The sequence below is a fragment of the Mytilus trossulus genome, chromosome 10 (assembly GCF_036588685.1).
Source record: "Mytilus trossulus isolate FHL-02 chromosome 10, PNRI_Mtr1.1.1.hap1, whole genome shotgun sequence".
Lineage (NCBI taxonomy): Eukaryota > Metazoa > Mollusca > Bivalvia > Mytilida > Mytilidae > Mytilus > Mytilus trossulus.
Window position 1 is genome coordinate 25,507,485 of NC_086382.1, and position 17,723 is coordinate 25,525,207.

Consider the following 17,723-nt stretch of genomic DNA (forward strand, 5'->3'; position numbering starts at 1 on the left):
CGCTTTTTCATATCGTATTCCATTTAGTGTGATACCTGAAATATCTCTCCAAGCGAGAAATAGATGACAGGACACATTAATTTATTAGAAAACACATCTTTAGATCCATTGGTCTCAGGTGGACAATTGTCTCATTGGCATTAATCATACCAAGTCTCCGTATTGTAAAATTTATTCCAAAAGAAATCAAGGCCTGCTGTGTCTCGTAGTAGAGATGTCTGATTTCCGATTTTGTAGAATTAATAGACACAATCGGAAGTAATCGATAACTATTTAGTACTAAGTCTTGTCGCAATGAATAGTCCGACGATCAAATATTTTTGTTTACAACAAATACAACCATTAACCCTGAAATAACAGGTTGAGAAAAAATATAGAATAGTATAGACTATAATAAGATGTGTTCAGAAATAAAAGAATACAATATAATTATACACACAGAAAAAAGTTAAGCACACCCACGTTTTTTTTTTCGAATTGACAAATATTACGATAAAGGTCATAGGATCTCAGACCAATTGGTGGCAAAAATAGTAATGGGACCTGTTAGGACACAGTATTAGCTTTAAGGAAAACATAACAAATTGCATCACAAATGATAATTAAATTTTAATGAAAAGATTGTCACAAAACAATAAGCCCAGTTTAAACACTGAAACATGTCCATTTTAAGAATGGACCTTCTGAGTTCGTTTTGCATGATACTATTGTCATTTCACTTAGAACACGCCCATTGTAAATCTGTTAACGATATACAATGTACATAGTTCAATATTCAATATCGGGTGAAAACACCACGTGATTGTATGCATGCCTCAACCATGCGTCTCATCCCTACAGTTAGTCGTCGAATTTCCTGCTGTGGTATTTGCCGCCATTCCCGGTGGAATTCTGCTTCCAACTGAAGGAAATTTTGTTAAAAAGGGTTCATCTGTCTGTACTTGACGGCCCAAGTGGTCTCAAATATGCTCTATCGGATTTAAATCCGGGCTCAAGGCAGACCATGGAAAAGCAGGTACTGCTTCGCCTTGAAGAAATGCGGTAACCACCCATGAAAGATGTGGTACAGCGTTGTCATCCATAAACACAAGTTTTGCAGCTAAATGAGTTGCTATCCAAATGAGGTATAACTACTGACCGAAGATTTTTTTTGATGTATTGGTCATAGTTAGGTCATAGTTAAGGTTTCCTTGTATAGCTACCAAGTCCATTTTGCAGTCATGAGAGATGCACCTCCATACCATCGCAGAGCCTCCACCGTAAGGAACAGTTGCTTTGATGTTCCTTCTGGTATATCCTGTATTTTTCTGACTTGGTAAAAAACTGTAATGGGATCTTTCAGGGGGTCTTAACCTTTTCTTTATGTACATCTTCGAAAATGTATGTTAAAAATCCATCATAAATATCATAAATGGAACATTGTAGATGAAATCAAACACATGCACAAACAAGCCATCAATAGTGAGTCATCTTGTATCAAATATAATTTTAATACAACGTATTATAATTTTGCCATACTAAGTAATTCATTTGATAAGAGAACAATACCTTTGGTATACACTTTACCGCAAAAATACCACTGTGTCTAATACGATTGTTAACATGGTCATTCTCACTATGAGTAATATGATATGACTCTGTCAGATAAAACCGAGAAGCTGTTGAACCATTTTCTGGAGGTATCTTTTGTTTCGATCTAGAGTAAGGTTTTTAACTGCAACCATGTAGGTTAATCACCATCATAATTACATAATAATGATAATGTTTGCTATGTAATTTGCATATAGCTGTTTGCTTCCACCCAGTGTATGACTATTTCACCAGTATAACACAAACAAGATGTCTACGGTATGCTTTTAAAACACATTAGACAAAAAACGTGTCGTTGCTTTCCGACTATGCTAAACTGTGTTCGTACATGTTTTGTCTGATTAAAGCGCCTCATCCATTTATACTACAAAGATATTTGCACACAAACTAGTATTTAACATGAAATTGTTTTATATACAACAAAATGATTTATTTTTTACGCCCACATTAATGGGTGTTTTAAGATATTGATTTTCATTATACCAATTAACTAAATATAAACAAGAGTATTGAAAGACATTTTTGACTAATTTCCTAGCGTCAGGTGCACGGTACTTGGGATAATGACAGGCAGGTATGTTCTTATAGTATGCCTAATTGCTTTAGGTTATTTGTAGATTTGATTACCCTAAATCTTTTTAAGCTTTCATGTTTTATTTACTTTCTTTTTTAAAAAGCGAAACGTTTTAACCCTTACCCAATACGAACTCCAATCTAAAACAACCAATAACCGCAATTCGCAAAACGCACCCATCCCTTCGCTTCCCCCCAAAAAATACTTTAAAAATTATTAATACTATTAATACCGGCGTCACACATTAGCATATAGCTCCGACGTACGCCGGGCGTGGTAAAAAAAATCATGTACGCTGCCAATATGCTAGTAATTTTGGATGCATTCAACCTTTCAATCACATCTGTATCTTTTGCACAACGAGTTTTAAGCGTGTATTGGACGTACGAGAAGCTAACTTATCTGTAGCGTTAACAGCATTCACCATACGTATATCTTTGCATTTCGACGAACTTCAAACTTATACAACACGCGTTTAATGAGTGTTTTGCGTTCCTCTAGCGTGCAACTAACGTATACGGACTTTGTCAACTTTCTCTGTACGTCTGGTGCACGCCCGTCTATACGCTAATGTGTGACGCCGGCATAGATAAATTCGAGTACAACTCTTACTAGCTTACCTACGTATGCAATTACAGAAAAAAAATCAAAAACAATTCGGTCCAATACCAGAATATAGAATACCCGAAAAAAGAAATCAGTACATGTACATCTCGTAGAATATCTATGGCTGGTTTCAACACGGTTCTTTCTTTCTGCCTATATAGCAGTGATAGTATTTGATTTTTTTAAATGTAGTAGTACGTATTCCCTCTAATTGTTTTGAAAGGTGCGGTTGTTTTTAACTAAAACAACTGGATAGCAACCCTACAAGTACCTGCATATATGTTTCTCTGTTTTGTATTTTAGAGGGTTTATTCTTTCTACATGTAGATATATATATATGTTTCGGTATTTGTTTTTTTTTCAGTTTGTTTACAAATGGATTTATCTCCAGCAGCTTTATTTGGACCAAGATCACCAGAAATGTCTTCATACGCCAATTCCATGTGTAGATACTTACACATTCCCCATTTAGAGTACCGAGAAGAACCGACTTACCGCCGTACAGCAAGTTTCTCAATCAACCTTCATCCTAGTCCGGTAGAGTTGGCTAAGGCGTATCTGGACGTTATCAACTATTATAATATGGACCATTTAATGATACTCTATGCATCTAGTAGTGGTAAGATAATAAATGAATTAGTGATTCGGTTTTCAATCTTACATGTTGATGTTTTTTTTCTCAATTTTATTATATGAACTCCGGTTTGCATTTATATTTCGTTGGTATTTGATATCACAATCAATATAAACTTGACCACTGTAACACGTGAGAAGAAAAGAAAAAAAAAAACGTTGTCAATTCAAAATTTAAAACTCACACTTGTTGAGCAATCAACAAATTTTGATAAGTACTGTATTATGTGTAGCTTTAATTGAATATCATTAATTGGTTCAAACTTGCTTTCGTCTTAAATCTGAATCTTTGGCGGAATTAAAAGAAATATTATTCTTTTCAAAATCAAGAGATAACAATGAATTATCAGACTGTCAAACCCTGCAACATCTTTAATCCGTTAAGATTAAAAAGTAAACTTTCTTAGAATATGTAAGCTGCCAAAAACTCTTAATACTGGTAACTTTTATAAATTATAAAGTTTCTTGTATACAAAGATGTATTGATTCAAAAATAGTAAGTCTTAAAGACTATAAATATTCTTAAAGTATACTTTGTACATGTTATGACCATGTTGACAATTATAATAAAAATATAATTCTCAGATCTAAAAGAAGCGAAACTACCTTTCAACTTCCAATTGAGTCATTCTCAATGTGATTACATTTGTTATCTTTAAATACCAGGAAAGCGATGTGAATCAGGAAATAAAAGTTATTGATTTTGTGTTTAACACTCCGTTATAATGCCTTAATTCATACTTGTACCGAAGAATCACTCGGTCAATGCCAATTGTTACATAAATAATGTCAATCAATTCATCAGGCGAGAGAACCAGTGATTAGTGGGTAATTTTCTGTAAATTTTTTGATATTCTATATTTCGTTTGATTAGAAAATCTGTTATTTTGTATTGGATCAATTGATGTATTTCGTTTGATTAGAAAATCCGTTTTTTTTTTTGGTACTGAATCAATTGATGTTTGGAAGATTAGAATGTACAGTAAATTATTATCAGGAGTAAAAGTTAATTCGTTCAGAACAATTTGGTAATTTGATATTTAGATAAAAACGCGAATAAAAGATAAGCAAAATTCATAGTAATGCACCGAAACACCTTATGTAATTCGCCGTTTGATATCCTGAAAAAGAATGGGTAATTTCGCTATTTGCACTGCAAAAAAAAAACCAAAACAAATGTCATGTAATTTGTTGAGTTTTCAATGTTTAGGACCCTATAATGGTAACGTTTTGTATTTCCAAATTTTATCAAGAATGCAGTAAAACGTCGTATTTGATATGAGTTAGTGTGTGTACATCTTCATTTGTTGGAAAAAAATGTAATTATTCCGTAGATTCGATTTTCAAGTTTCAATGAAAAGCGACAATTTTAAAATAATTAAAAATGGTCTTTCTATTCACAATGATTATATCCTATATTGAAAATAAGGTTATATTCTTCCAAAAGAAACAAGATTAAGTCCATTGTGTCGAACAGAATGAGATTGGTTCTCTTTCTAAAATCTCAATTTTGAAAATCAATGGGTACAAATTTAACAAGTTTTAACAAAACATGTCAAAGTGTAATACTAAATTCGAAAATGTGTAAGTTAAACTATAAATTTCTGACAGACTAATACTTGTTAATTTGTAGATTTAAAATGAGTTTCTATTTCGAATTCAGGGGGAGGCGGGCAAACATGTTGCCTTTATACCTTCTACTTTGCATATGCATTTTTTCACCATCTCAATAATGTGCAATATAAACAACTAAGCATACACAAATACTCTCATACTGCATGTGAATTTAGGAATAGATTTTTAGACTTTATGAAACTGGACTTACTTTGAAATGAAATCAAAATAACCTAAAAATATGCACAAGTTTCACATTGACCTTGCAATGATCATACAAATATCCAAAATATATCTGTACACGAAAATTCAATATTTGTTTTTACCATAATCACTCATTACAGCTAGGGTCAACAAACATGCATATTTGTAATACTTGTAATAACTCATTGCAGGGTTAACAAAAATGCAAGTTATAATACAAGATATTTCTAAAGAATCTGGAAAAGCGATACATTTACGACAGGTCAGTTCAAATACCAACATGAGGGAATTATTGATGGAAGCCAAGAGAAAGCAATGGACCAATATCTTAGCCGATCTAAATGCATCGCAGACATCTTTATTACTCAAAATGGTAAATATTTCTATCTTGTCAAATAAATATAAACCGTCTTTGATTTATTACATATGTATCACTTAATATTGTTGTTTTTAGATTTTTGTTGCTTTTTGCTACGATGTAAAAATCCTTGAAAAATTCAACGATTGGAAAAATGACATAAATCATCAGATAAAAGTATTAACCCTTTTTATACGTTTTTATGAATTAAAAGATAGGTACATGTTTCAACAGCTAGATGATTTATAAGTTAAAAAGAGAAGAAATTTAATTATAATGATTTGTTATATGAATCTTCATCTTCTATCTTGATCTGTCGAATTGAGTTTAAAATATTTTAAAAGACTGCGTTTAAAAAAAAAATGAAATAAAGGGACATGCTTGTTTTATTCGTTATTTTGTTTTTCGTATGGCACTCTCATGTATATTTCATTTCTTATTTAAAAAAAAATGTGACAAGTCATTGAGTAAAGTCATTAGTCTCAGACTTGCATGAAAGTACAAATAGATTTATTCTATCGATCGACTAATATAAACTTGTCCTCTTCAAATTTACTCAAGGTTCACCTAGATTCCAACATTCTTTTTGATGGACATAGCATACTTTCCGTAATTGTTTTCTTATTACCCGTCAGCAACTATAATTGAAACGTATTGACCAATGACAGACGGGTAGTAATCACATGACATTGAAATCTGTGAATGACAGAAGCAGATTGACTGAGACAGAGTGTTCTTGTAAAGCTGTTGTCTTTTTCAATAATGTACAATTTAGCTAATCCATTCATAAAATGACTGTCTCACATTTTTGTATGAAAGGTTAGAAGGTGTTAATGGTTCGATTGCTCGACCAATTTTGCGAATATAAAGGAAATATAAGCAATTGTCAAACATATGGAAGGTTTAATTAATTATAAAACTAGGTTTAACTCACCATTTTCTTCTGGAAATGGCTGTGCTAAGTCAGGAATATGGCAGTTGGTTTTCACCTGTTCTGTTGATTAATGGCATTTCCTTTGTCAGTTTTCATGGACTTCCCCTTTTTATGCCCCACCTACGATAGTAGAGGGGCATTATGTTTTCTGGTCTGTGCGTCCGTTCGTCCGTTCGTTCGTCGGTCCGTATGTCCCGCTTCAGGTTAAAGTTTTTGGTCAAGGTAGTTTTTGATGAAGTTGAAGTCCAATCAACTTGAAACTTAGTACACATGTTCCTTATGATATGATCTTTCTAATTTTAAAATCTTTTGACCCCAATTTCACGGTCCACTGAACATGGAAAATGATAGTGCGAGTGGGGCATCCGTGTACTTTGGACAAACTCTTGTTGAATTTGCTTTGGAATTCGGTGTTATTTATGTTATACTTTTTAGTAAAGCATTTCGAGATAGAATAATAAACTCTGTCTAAATTAGTCTATTTTAAAAAATGTTTATAATACATAAGAAAAGGATTATTATACCTTATAAGCATCTATTAATGTACATTACATTGCAATGTCTGACCACCATTGGAAATCATACCATCTAAAAATAATTTTATAAAGAATGGATTGATTGATTGTTAGTTGCTTTACGCCGCATTGGCACTCAAAGGCTATATCGCGGCGTGAGCTAATTCGAATATTTTTACAATTTTATAAAGAACGGATGAATGATTTTAAATTTATATGTTTGTTCACTCATTGCAATTGACATGAATCGTGCAATGTGTGCATATTTGTCTGTCTGCACAAGAGCTGCACCGTGGATTACCTTCAAGATATATCAGACGACTACTTCCTGGTTCGCGATACTTTGAATTACAAGGGGGCGGTATGCTTAGCACGACATCGCGTGCAACGTCTTATTTTAAATGAAAACAATATTACATGGTATTATTGCAAATAAGACAGCTGAAGCGTTATTAATCAGAGTGGGTCCTTTATTTCTGTATTCTTTATTTTTCCGGCCCATCATTCTTATTGCTTTATACTTTAGCACCCCATTATTCTCTAACTTTTTTTTATTTTAGCATCCAATTATTCTTTATTCTTTATTTTTTAGCACCCAATTTTTCCCTTTTCTGTTTTTTTTGGCGTTAATTTCTTCTTTATTTTGTAAGACATTTATTCTGCACATTTTACCAACTTTTCTATTCTTTAAACTCATTTAAGACTTTCAAGTATGAGCAATCATATACTCTTCTATTTACAGGCTCTTCAACAAGGAATGATTAATCCGTATCATCATTATGTTTTAACAACATTGGTAAGTTTTTATAATCACAGTACATTTAATGAACATTGGTACTTTTAACGATGAAAGGGAGACTTCCATAACATATACTTATTTATGTTACAACGTATTTGTAAAATATTGCCCTACAAAGTAATTTTGTCTAATGTTCAACGGCTTCTAATAAAAAAGTACATATACCAGACCTGGTTCGAAATGGTGTTTAGTTTGGTTTTGGAGTATCTATAGAGTTATTAAGGTGTCATTGGCATTTATCATCACTATCTCCGGCGAAGAGCTTACATCCGTTCCGTACTTACTTCGTATCACTACAGGGAAAACGGTAGTATTTATTCTGCCATAGGCGACAATACTAACATTTTCTAAATTTACCAGTTTTTATAATAAAAACTTGGATAAAGCAGTTATGTATGGTGTTTGTACTTTATTACTGTATTCTAAAAATTGAAGCCAAATAGTATCATGACCAATTTCCAACGGAGCTGGTTTATGTTATCCATGCCCACCGTCATTTTGCACCAAATGAATGAAATTTTGGAAGCCTTTTCAAATAATTCTCTAGAAAATATTTCAACAGGTTTTAAAATTTAAATTGTAAATATACAAACTGCAGTTATTCATAGATAAATAAAAAATATATTGTACCCTTACATCCAATCACAGCGCTCGTAAGTTGACTTCCTTCACTTGTCTTGGGTACACAAAAGGCCAACCTAATGCTGGGAAAATGTAATACTACCGTTTTCCCTACACTGTGTAGTGTAGTGTAATAAGTATACGGAAAGGAAACGAACGCTGTACGGATATTGTAATCATCACTGTCATTAAGCAAACAACCATCAATCAAACGACATGTTAAGTTATCTTCAACAAATAGAATAATTTTAACGTTTAGAATCGTCTTCGGAATGGACATGAATTGATGTTGGCTATGCTATTTAAAATTCAATAATGAAGAGTTTTGTCTGGTCATTAAATAGTGCCTTTTATCGTGCTTTTTATGTAAATAAAAGGAGATATGAAGAAAATATCAATGAGACAGCAACCAAATGGCATAAACAAAAAAATAACATACACTTTTCATAACGATGTCTATATACAATGTACGAAGCTCTAAATATCACTATATATAAACAGTGCAAAATTTGAGAATGTTGGCATCGTAGCTTGACAAAAGGGCGTTGGCAATTGCTTTTGTTATTATATATCACTCTTCAGAAATCGCATGATGTAAGCTATATATTTTGCACAGTTTAATTGTTTTATTTGATTTAGTTTATACACTTTTACACATATATTATGATACAGTACCAAATTAACATCACCAGATGCGCATTTCGACAATAAATGTTTTATCAGATATGAGTGAGAATTCGAAATCTTATGCTAGCATTGCAGCGCTGAGACACATATATTCATATAATGTTTTACAAAATTTTAATCATACAATCCATATTTCATGCCTTGATACGTATACCCTTGGGAATTACAGTCCATCAGCAGGTATTGACCTAGTGGTATTGCTAACATTGCCGGTACCAATTGTAATACACCAAATGAGTGTTAAGTAATGTTCGAACCTCTCTTAATTCTAACATCCAAGACAGCACATGTGTTTTCTTTTGAGTTCAACGATGATGAACTTGGTGGTGAACTTTTTATATATTTTCAGGATATAGAGACATTAAATTTAGATGACTACAAATATAACCATGTGAATATAACAGGATTCCGATTGGTAGATCCGAAGAACAAGTTTGTCAAGCTTATAACTGATGATATGTATATTTACCAAATGAACACTCGACTGCCTCTGTTGAGTATGGAAACCCATAACACAATACCGGTAAATATAAATGGAAGATAATTCTCAAAAAGAGAAATACCATATGTTAAAAAAAAATAGTGACTTTTGAAGGAACTTGCATGATGAAGCATTATATTGGTCCATTAATTAAATCCGAGCATTCCATAATATATTCAATTTGCACGACTTTTTATCTCATATCACGGTATATATTTTGGTCTTGCATAATGTAAGGCCTTAAGGTGGTACCAAACAATTTCACTAAAATTATTTGGCTCGTTTAATTTTCATAAAATTTTGACAAACTATTTACTTTGACCCTTAAAGAAAAGTATAAAAATTTCCAAAAAAATGAACCAACCGTTTTGTCAGAAAAATTTCACTGGTTATAAAGCAGTTTGACAAACACAAATTTTGATCATTGAGAAGCTGAATATTCCCTTTACAACACATAGTAATTAAAACATTAAGCTGACTTTACAGAGTTATCTCCCTGTAGTGTTAGGTACCACCTTATATTAAAAGGAGCAAATTGACAACTTTATAAATTCTGTATAATTTAACTTCAGTAATAATACATGAGGTCAAATTCGAACATCAAATTATGTTAAAATATATTACAAATATAAAACAATATGTGATGCATTTTTTTATGATCCAAACGACATTGACCACATTCAAGGACCACCATAAATTTTGTAACGATGTGTCTCTGAATGATATTCCTCAAAGTTTGATGTCATTGTTTTCCAGAAGGAAATATACCTTACAAATCTATAAAAACTGGTAATCAGACTACCATCATGAAAAATTTCATACTTTAAAAGCTGTGAATAGGGTCAAAACGTAAGATGGCAGGTTAATTCAAACTTCTAATATATCTTTTTGAACACTGCTGACGTATCATAATGAGTTGCTATGGTGTGTTTAACCTTTGACAGAAAAATAAATCAGATATTATTACAGTTCTAGACTTACAATAATCCAATCTGTTCCCCGAGAGTATTTTAAGCCTAAGTCATAAATCACTAGACCTCCAATTACCAATCATTGAAGTTAGATAACTCTGATTCAGTAAATTTATTTAATAAAATTTGTCATTATTTATCAATTATGTACCCTAGACTGAAGTAAAAGACGTAAGCACAAGGTTCATGGTATCAAAATGTTCTTTTTAAGTCACAATATCTGCAATCTTTGAAGCTGGCTCGTCCATTATCTTAATTTAATATTGAAGAAAATTCTTCACATTTTTTATCATAAAAAACAAGTGATTTTGTACTTTAAGATTCATCAGATTCAAACGACTGTTATCAAGTATGGCTTTCTTTGGATCTTTTATCTTACATATTTGCACTTTTATTTCATTTTTATGCATATTCATGTCACATCAATTTTTACTATTTAGTTATAAAATGTTTGATGATGATTATATAAATTGCCCCAATGACTAAAATATAATTGCGACCTAGTTCATTTAGCACTCTTATACGATTCAAAGCCTGGCGTGTGGTCAAGAAACTGAGGACATGGATATTCTCTATGGTCGGGTTGTTGTCGCTTTGACACATTCCCCATTTCCTTTCTCAATGTTACCTAATTAGACTGGTAACCGGGTTTGTAATAACATGAGCAACAAGACGGGTGCCAGATGTGAAGCAGGATCTGCCTACCCTTCCGGCGCACCTTAGATCACCCAGAAATACAGCATAAAATTAGCAAGTACCAATATCAACTTAACAGTTATTCTATTTCTTTTTTTCAGTATGAGTCGGCTCTTTTATTTGATGCAGTCTTGTTATTCGCAAAATCACTAGAAGAACAAGCGAAATATCACATAATAAGACCGGTGAATGTATCTTGTGAAGGAGATGACGTTTGGAGATCCGGGTTAGATCTGTTTAACTACCTAAATACGGTTAGTTTAAAGTTTTTACTTTATTTTTTTATGTCTTCGTTCAAGGCCTTAATCAATTTGGCGTCTTATGAATACAAGAGAACTTTTTTTCTTTCTTTTCCTTAGATGAATAACATGTCTCTCTAAATTTTACTCACACTGGACACTGATTACCACAAAAACAAACAACATTTTCAACGATAAGGAATACTAATTAAGTTTCCTTATAGACAAGTGTCTTATTTTATGTGCATAGCCTCGAATGTAGATCATTTCGCATATAGAATTATGATCAGATATATTCTATAAAAGATTATCTTAAAAGAAATCTATATGTTCAAAGACTGCGGAACAGAGGGGGTCGTAAAAGGGGGATTGCTACTCACGAAAAGTTGGGGAAACATTACATGTTGTCTCTACTTTTCAGTTAGATAGTTAGAGATACTTCTCATAAATCATCTAAACATTGCTGACATTTGTTCTTTCATTTTATAACTTACACCAACGGCCATTTTGAAATGGTTATAATTTTCTAAAAATACGAAATAAAAAGTAATGAAAGTCTCTTTAATAATGTAACCCTTTAAGAAAAGCGGAAGGGTCATAATAGAGGGACCATTGTTTTAATAGTCTATCAAGTAAAACATAGTGTTCTGTGCCATCTTCCGAAACAAGGTTGTCGGCTCTCCGGACATTCCCGAAGTCCTGCGTTTGATTGCCGAGTTTATAAGCTTCGGTCCTTGCTTAGAAGTTGGTACTGTGCAAGTGTCTGCCTGACAATCAGTGGTTTATTTTGCAGGTTAAAATATCAGGATTGACAGGTGACTTATTGTTACAACATGGAAGACGTCTACTGTTTAATCTAGACATTGTACAATTAATGAAAGAGGGACTCGAAAAAGTAGGTACGCTTTTTGTTTCACAGTCACTTTAGTTTCGGATGGTATGCAATGCTTATCAAATTAATATACCGTTAAGTGCAGTATTTGTTTTTATGTACATTTATCATTGATCATAAACGCCAATAACATCAACATAAAAAAAGAAAAGAAATAATTGTACTCTTGAAAAAATTAATTTGAATGTAACCATTTTATTTTTTGCAAGGTCAATAAATTAAGACTAAATAGTACGCTCCATATATTTACTGCGGTGCATGAGGTTCATAACTTTTGCTGCGTTGACCAATATGCCTACTATGTTCATTTAGATGTGAAATGGTTGAGATGTACATGCCAGCATTTCTTAATTTCTGTCTATTGTCATAGACAACTTGTCTTAATATTTTGCAATACACTGATGTAGCGAGCGAAGAAGTAGGTGCTCTGGGTCATCATGAACAGCGATGTGTATATTCTTGCTATATGTATGCGTACATTGCCTATGTAAATTTTAAAATTGTTTGTATGCACATTGAACGACAAATTTATGTGACGTATATAATTTTTCTGACGTCGGACACTCAAGTAGATCCATGTGTTCGTGGAAAGGTTTTTGTGTCCTGTTAAATTGTTCCTTTTAAAAGTTTTGGATTCTCATAAATTCTATGTATAACTTTTGGACTAGTTTGATTTCTGTAATTTATTCTTACATACTTTTGATTTTTTAACCCTGTCTGCGCTCATTGCCTATGTAAAATTTAAAATTGTTTATAATCCAGGTACTTTGGATAACTATTGTATGCACATTGAACGACAAATTTATGTGACGTATATAATTTTTCTGACGTCAGACACTCAAATCAATCCATGTGTTCGTAGATAGTAGATGTTGTTGTGTCCTGTTAAATTGTTATACGATGATGACTGATGTTCCCATATTTTGACTATTTTATTGATTGTGACTGTTTATTTAACGCATCATGTAAATGTAACGGAATTTGATGAGACTGTTATTAAAGTGAGAGGGTTAGCGCTATAGAACCAGGTTTAATCCACCATTTTCTACATTTGAAAATGCCTGTACCAAGTCAGGAATATGACAGTTCTTGTCCATTCGTTTTTGATGCGTTTTGTTTTTTGATTTTGCCATGTGATTATGGACTTTCCAAATTGATTTTCCTCTGAGTTCAGTATTTTTGTGATTTTACTTTTTTTTGAAACCCTCACTTTAAAATGAAAAAAAAACAATACACATACTGTGTTCCTGTGCTTTGGGATTCGTTTAATGGTTCATTTGAATTTAATTATTTCTTAAATACATCGTAGCTTTCCATATTCATCGATTGCAAAGCACAACAGAGAAGATAAATTTTCAAGTTCTATTTATCAATGCTTTGCAAACGGCTGTTGAGTAGTTGGAAGATCTAATTCTTTTTTGCACGTTATATTACATACAGTCTGTATTTTAGACAGGTACATGGAGTTTGGACAGAGGACTGAATATAAGTTCTGAACAAAGATATGTATTACTCGGAAACAAGACGTTAGTTGTGTCTTCAAACCTTGTAAGTAAAATACGGAATCTTTATACATGTATGTAACTTTATTGTCGTTCCTTGTACACAGGATGTAAACGTAGCTATATTTGTATAATGTAGTGTCAGATGTGATATTGCAGCAAATCGTAAAGATAATTATTTTGCATAAACATTATCTCAATAAATCTGTTGCCAAAACATTACATTTTAAAGGAGTTTTATCCTAATTACTTTATATTTGTTCATCAATTTTTCATCGGATTTTAGGGTTTGAATACATTAATTTTGTTAAGGTATTTATTTAGATGTCTTATTTGATTTTATCAAGGCAAAGAAACGTAACTGGTCGATATATTTGTTTTTCATTAACTTATGTATGCATTACGATTTCATTGAACCTTATATTAGTATTGTAAGGGTTATCCATGTACCATTTATAAACCAAAAAATACCACGAATTCAAAGGTTGTGAAATAGGTTTACACCTATAATGGTTAACTTTTATAAGTTGTTATTTGGATGGAGAGTTGTCTCATTGGTACTCATACCACATCTTCCTATATCTACACTAGTAATTTATGGGCCCTTTATAGCTTGTTGTTTGGTGTGAGTCTAGGCTCCGTGTTAAAGAACGTACCGTGACCTATTTTGGTTTATGTTTATAAATAATGACTTGTCTAATTGGCACTCGCACCACATCTTCCTGTATCCCTTACATGTTAATGTGTATATAAAAATCATTTCAAAGTTTGAAAATTTCACACATAATTCAAAACTCGACAATTAGCCCATATGAGTTTGTTTACAAACTGTATTTTATAATCATAAACATATCTTTTAACGAAATAAAAGTTTTAGGGGTGCATCGTATTATCTTTGTAATCTCGATCATTTATGAATAAGATTTGTTTTCAAAAACATCAAAAGGTCTTTTAATTTTTTAGCATGATGCCGTCTTGACTTTAGGTTTATTGGTCGTGTTGACCTTTTCTTACGCTTCAGATCGATTTATTTTTTATTAAAAAAAAAATTCATCAAAATCATATACATCGCCTATATCTCCTATACTTTGCTAAAAATCAAGTTAAATCAAAAATTAAAAACGTATTTTTGAAATAAACATTCATTTAAATTGTACTATACAACCACAACAAAACCAAGTTTTACATACAGACGATTTCATATTTTACGAAAAACATAATAAGCTACACATTGTTTCATGCAATCATTTATAAAAAAGGAAATACAATCAATAGTTAAACCAATAACACAGAATTCGAAACGTAATCGGACTCAAATTTTAATTTTTGATTTCAGAAAAAGACTTTAATTGTGAGCACTGCCCTAGTAAGTCATGTGTAGCGTAGAAACTGCTTTATGTACAAATAATAACAAATTAGTGTTGCTGTTTTATTTAGATTAATAATAAATAACCTGGACTAACATTTATCTGCTCTTGGCTACATGTATATGGAAAACCGAGTTAAATTAAACAGCAAAGGCAGACCTACTTGATATTTTTCTTGGTTGTTGCATTTTCAGTTTTTAAACAAGAGGAAAAAGAATATCGTTTTTATTTTATATTTTGTTTGTTTTTATTGCTGATACCTATTTATATTCATTTTTCTACTTTAAAGTATCATTTTATATATGCGTAGCAGGAGTGATACATTTGTTTTTTACTTTTTTTCAATTGTATATTTAGTCTACTTCAGTGAAACATTTGTAATCTACGGTAGTTCCATTTGTTATCTACTGCAGTTATACATTTGTAATCTGCTGTAGTTTTCCATTTGTAATCTACTGTAGTTTTCCATTTGAAATCTACTGTAGTTTTCCATATGTGATCAACTGTAGTTTCCAATTTGAAATCTACTGTAGTTTCCAATTTGAAATCTACTGTAGTTTTCCATTTGTAATCTACTGTAGCTTTCCAGTTGTAATTATACTGTAGTTTTCCATACGTGATCAACTGTAGTTTTCCATTTGAAATTTTCTGTAGTTTTCCATTTGAAATTTTCTGTAGTTTTCCATTTGTAATCTACTGTAGTTTTCCATTTTTTATCTACTGTAGTTTTGCATTTGATCACATGTGGAAAACTACAGTAGATTACAAATGGACAACTCCAGTAGATAATCTACTGCAGTTTTTCATTTGTAATCTACTGTAGTTTGTGCAATTTGTAATCTACTGTAGTTTTCCATTTTTAATATCAAAACTTATGGTACCAATTTTCTTGCACCAGATGCGCATTTCGACAATACAAGTCTTTTCAGTGATGCTCGTGGCCAAAATATTTTAAATCCAAAGCTTATATGAAAGATGAAGAGCTATAATCCAAAAGTTTCAAAAAGTATACTGTAGTTTTCCATTTGTAATCTACTGTAGTTTTCCATTTGTAATCTACTGTAGTTTTCCATTTGTAATCTACTGTAGTTTTCCATTTGTAATCTACTGTAGTTTTCCATTTGAAATCTACTGTAGTTTTCCATATGTGATCAACTGTAGTTTTCAATTTGTAATCATCTGCAGTCTTCCATTTGTAATCTACTGTATTTTTAAATTTGTAATCTACTGTAGCTTTCCATTTGTAATCTACTGTAGTTTTCCATTTTTAATATACTGCAGTTTTCCATTTGCAATCTACTATAGTGTTCCATGTGTGATCTACTGTAGTTTTCAATTTTTAATCCACTGTAGTTTTACGTTTGTAATCTACTGCAGTTTTCTATTTGTGATCTACTGTAGTTTTCCATTTGTCATCATGGAAATTTCCATGTGTAATCTACTATAGTATTACATTTTTAATCTACTGTAGAGTTATATTTGTGATCTACTGTAATGTAAAGACGCGGTGTGTCAGTGTAAGATCACCCCGATGGACGAAGGTGTCAAATTGAACAATCATTCTGACAACTCACTTATTAACGAAAAAGGTCTACACCCCTCTGACCAAAGGTCTGCCAACTCGCCCACTTATAAAAAGATATTGCTTCCTTTAAGTATGTTAAATTACTGTTAATTTGTATCCAGTCGTCTTGGTGTAGTGGTATGGGTCGTGGCTTGATATGCTGAAGGTCTTGGGTTCGAATCCCTGCATATACACTGGATTTTTTTCTACATGAACATTGATAGATAGTCTTTTCTGTATAGTAATTAATTATAAGTTTTATAGTGGACATTCCCGCCAAAATTTTACAGAACAATGGAAAGCATGCATAACAAAGAAACTCAATCTGGGGTGATCTGGTAGGGGTGATCCAGCTCAGATCACCCCTGTTAGAACAAAGGAGCTGGGATGTAATTGATGTTGTCGACTGCAGTGCTACACGTGTAATCTTTGGAAGTGTCACATATGTTGTGTACTACAGTAGTTCATTCGAAATCTATCAAAGTGTTAAACTGTAATCAACTAATGTGTATGATTTTAATCCCTGTAGTGTAACAATTATATATAAGTGTTCCATTTATAAATTTAACTGAACTATAATTTGTGTGCATGATGCTGTCCAGTTAAATGATTATATGAGTTTGTTTTTGACCAGATGATTTAACCATTTCCCAATTTATTATTGTTCAGTCATTTTTGTGATACTTTACAAACTATTGAAACCTTCAATGTCAAAACTATGATAAAAAATAAAATAGTTATTGATTGAAAATAACAACACCCTGATTGGCAGACGAGAAAAGTAAATGCATAATCAAGACCATTTGCACTTTAATCTATGGCATACAAATTGCAACTGGAAAAGTTCTTCTCAGACAATGTAAAAGTTTGAAATAT

At 32.0% G+C, this 17,723-nt stretch overlaps 1 protein-coding gene across 1 annotated transcript in view; it reads left to right on the forward strand.

Moving 5' to 3' along the window:
* The window catches only part of LOC134687097 (glutamate receptor ionotropic, kainate 2-like), a 76,761-nt gene that overhangs the window by 49,376 nt on the left and 9,662 nt on the right, over nucleotides 1-17,723 (forward strand). The window contains exons 3-10 of the mRNA XM_063547081.1: nucleotides 3,135-3,389; nucleotides 5,413-5,594; nucleotides 7,771-7,824; nucleotides 9,485-9,658; nucleotides 11,385-11,537; nucleotides 12,316-12,417; nucleotides 13,867-13,962; nucleotides 15,253-15,282. Of these exons, the coding sequence (XP_063403151.1) occupies nucleotides 3,135-3,389; nucleotides 5,413-5,594; nucleotides 7,771-7,824; nucleotides 9,485-9,658; nucleotides 11,385-11,537; nucleotides 12,316-12,417; nucleotides 13,867-13,962; nucleotides 15,253-15,282 (1,046 nt within the window). The remainder of the gene's footprint in view (nucleotides 1-3,134; nucleotides 3,390-5,412; nucleotides 5,595-7,770; nucleotides 7,825-9,484; nucleotides 9,659-11,384; nucleotides 11,538-12,315; nucleotides 12,418-13,866; nucleotides 13,963-15,252; nucleotides 15,283-17,723) is intronic.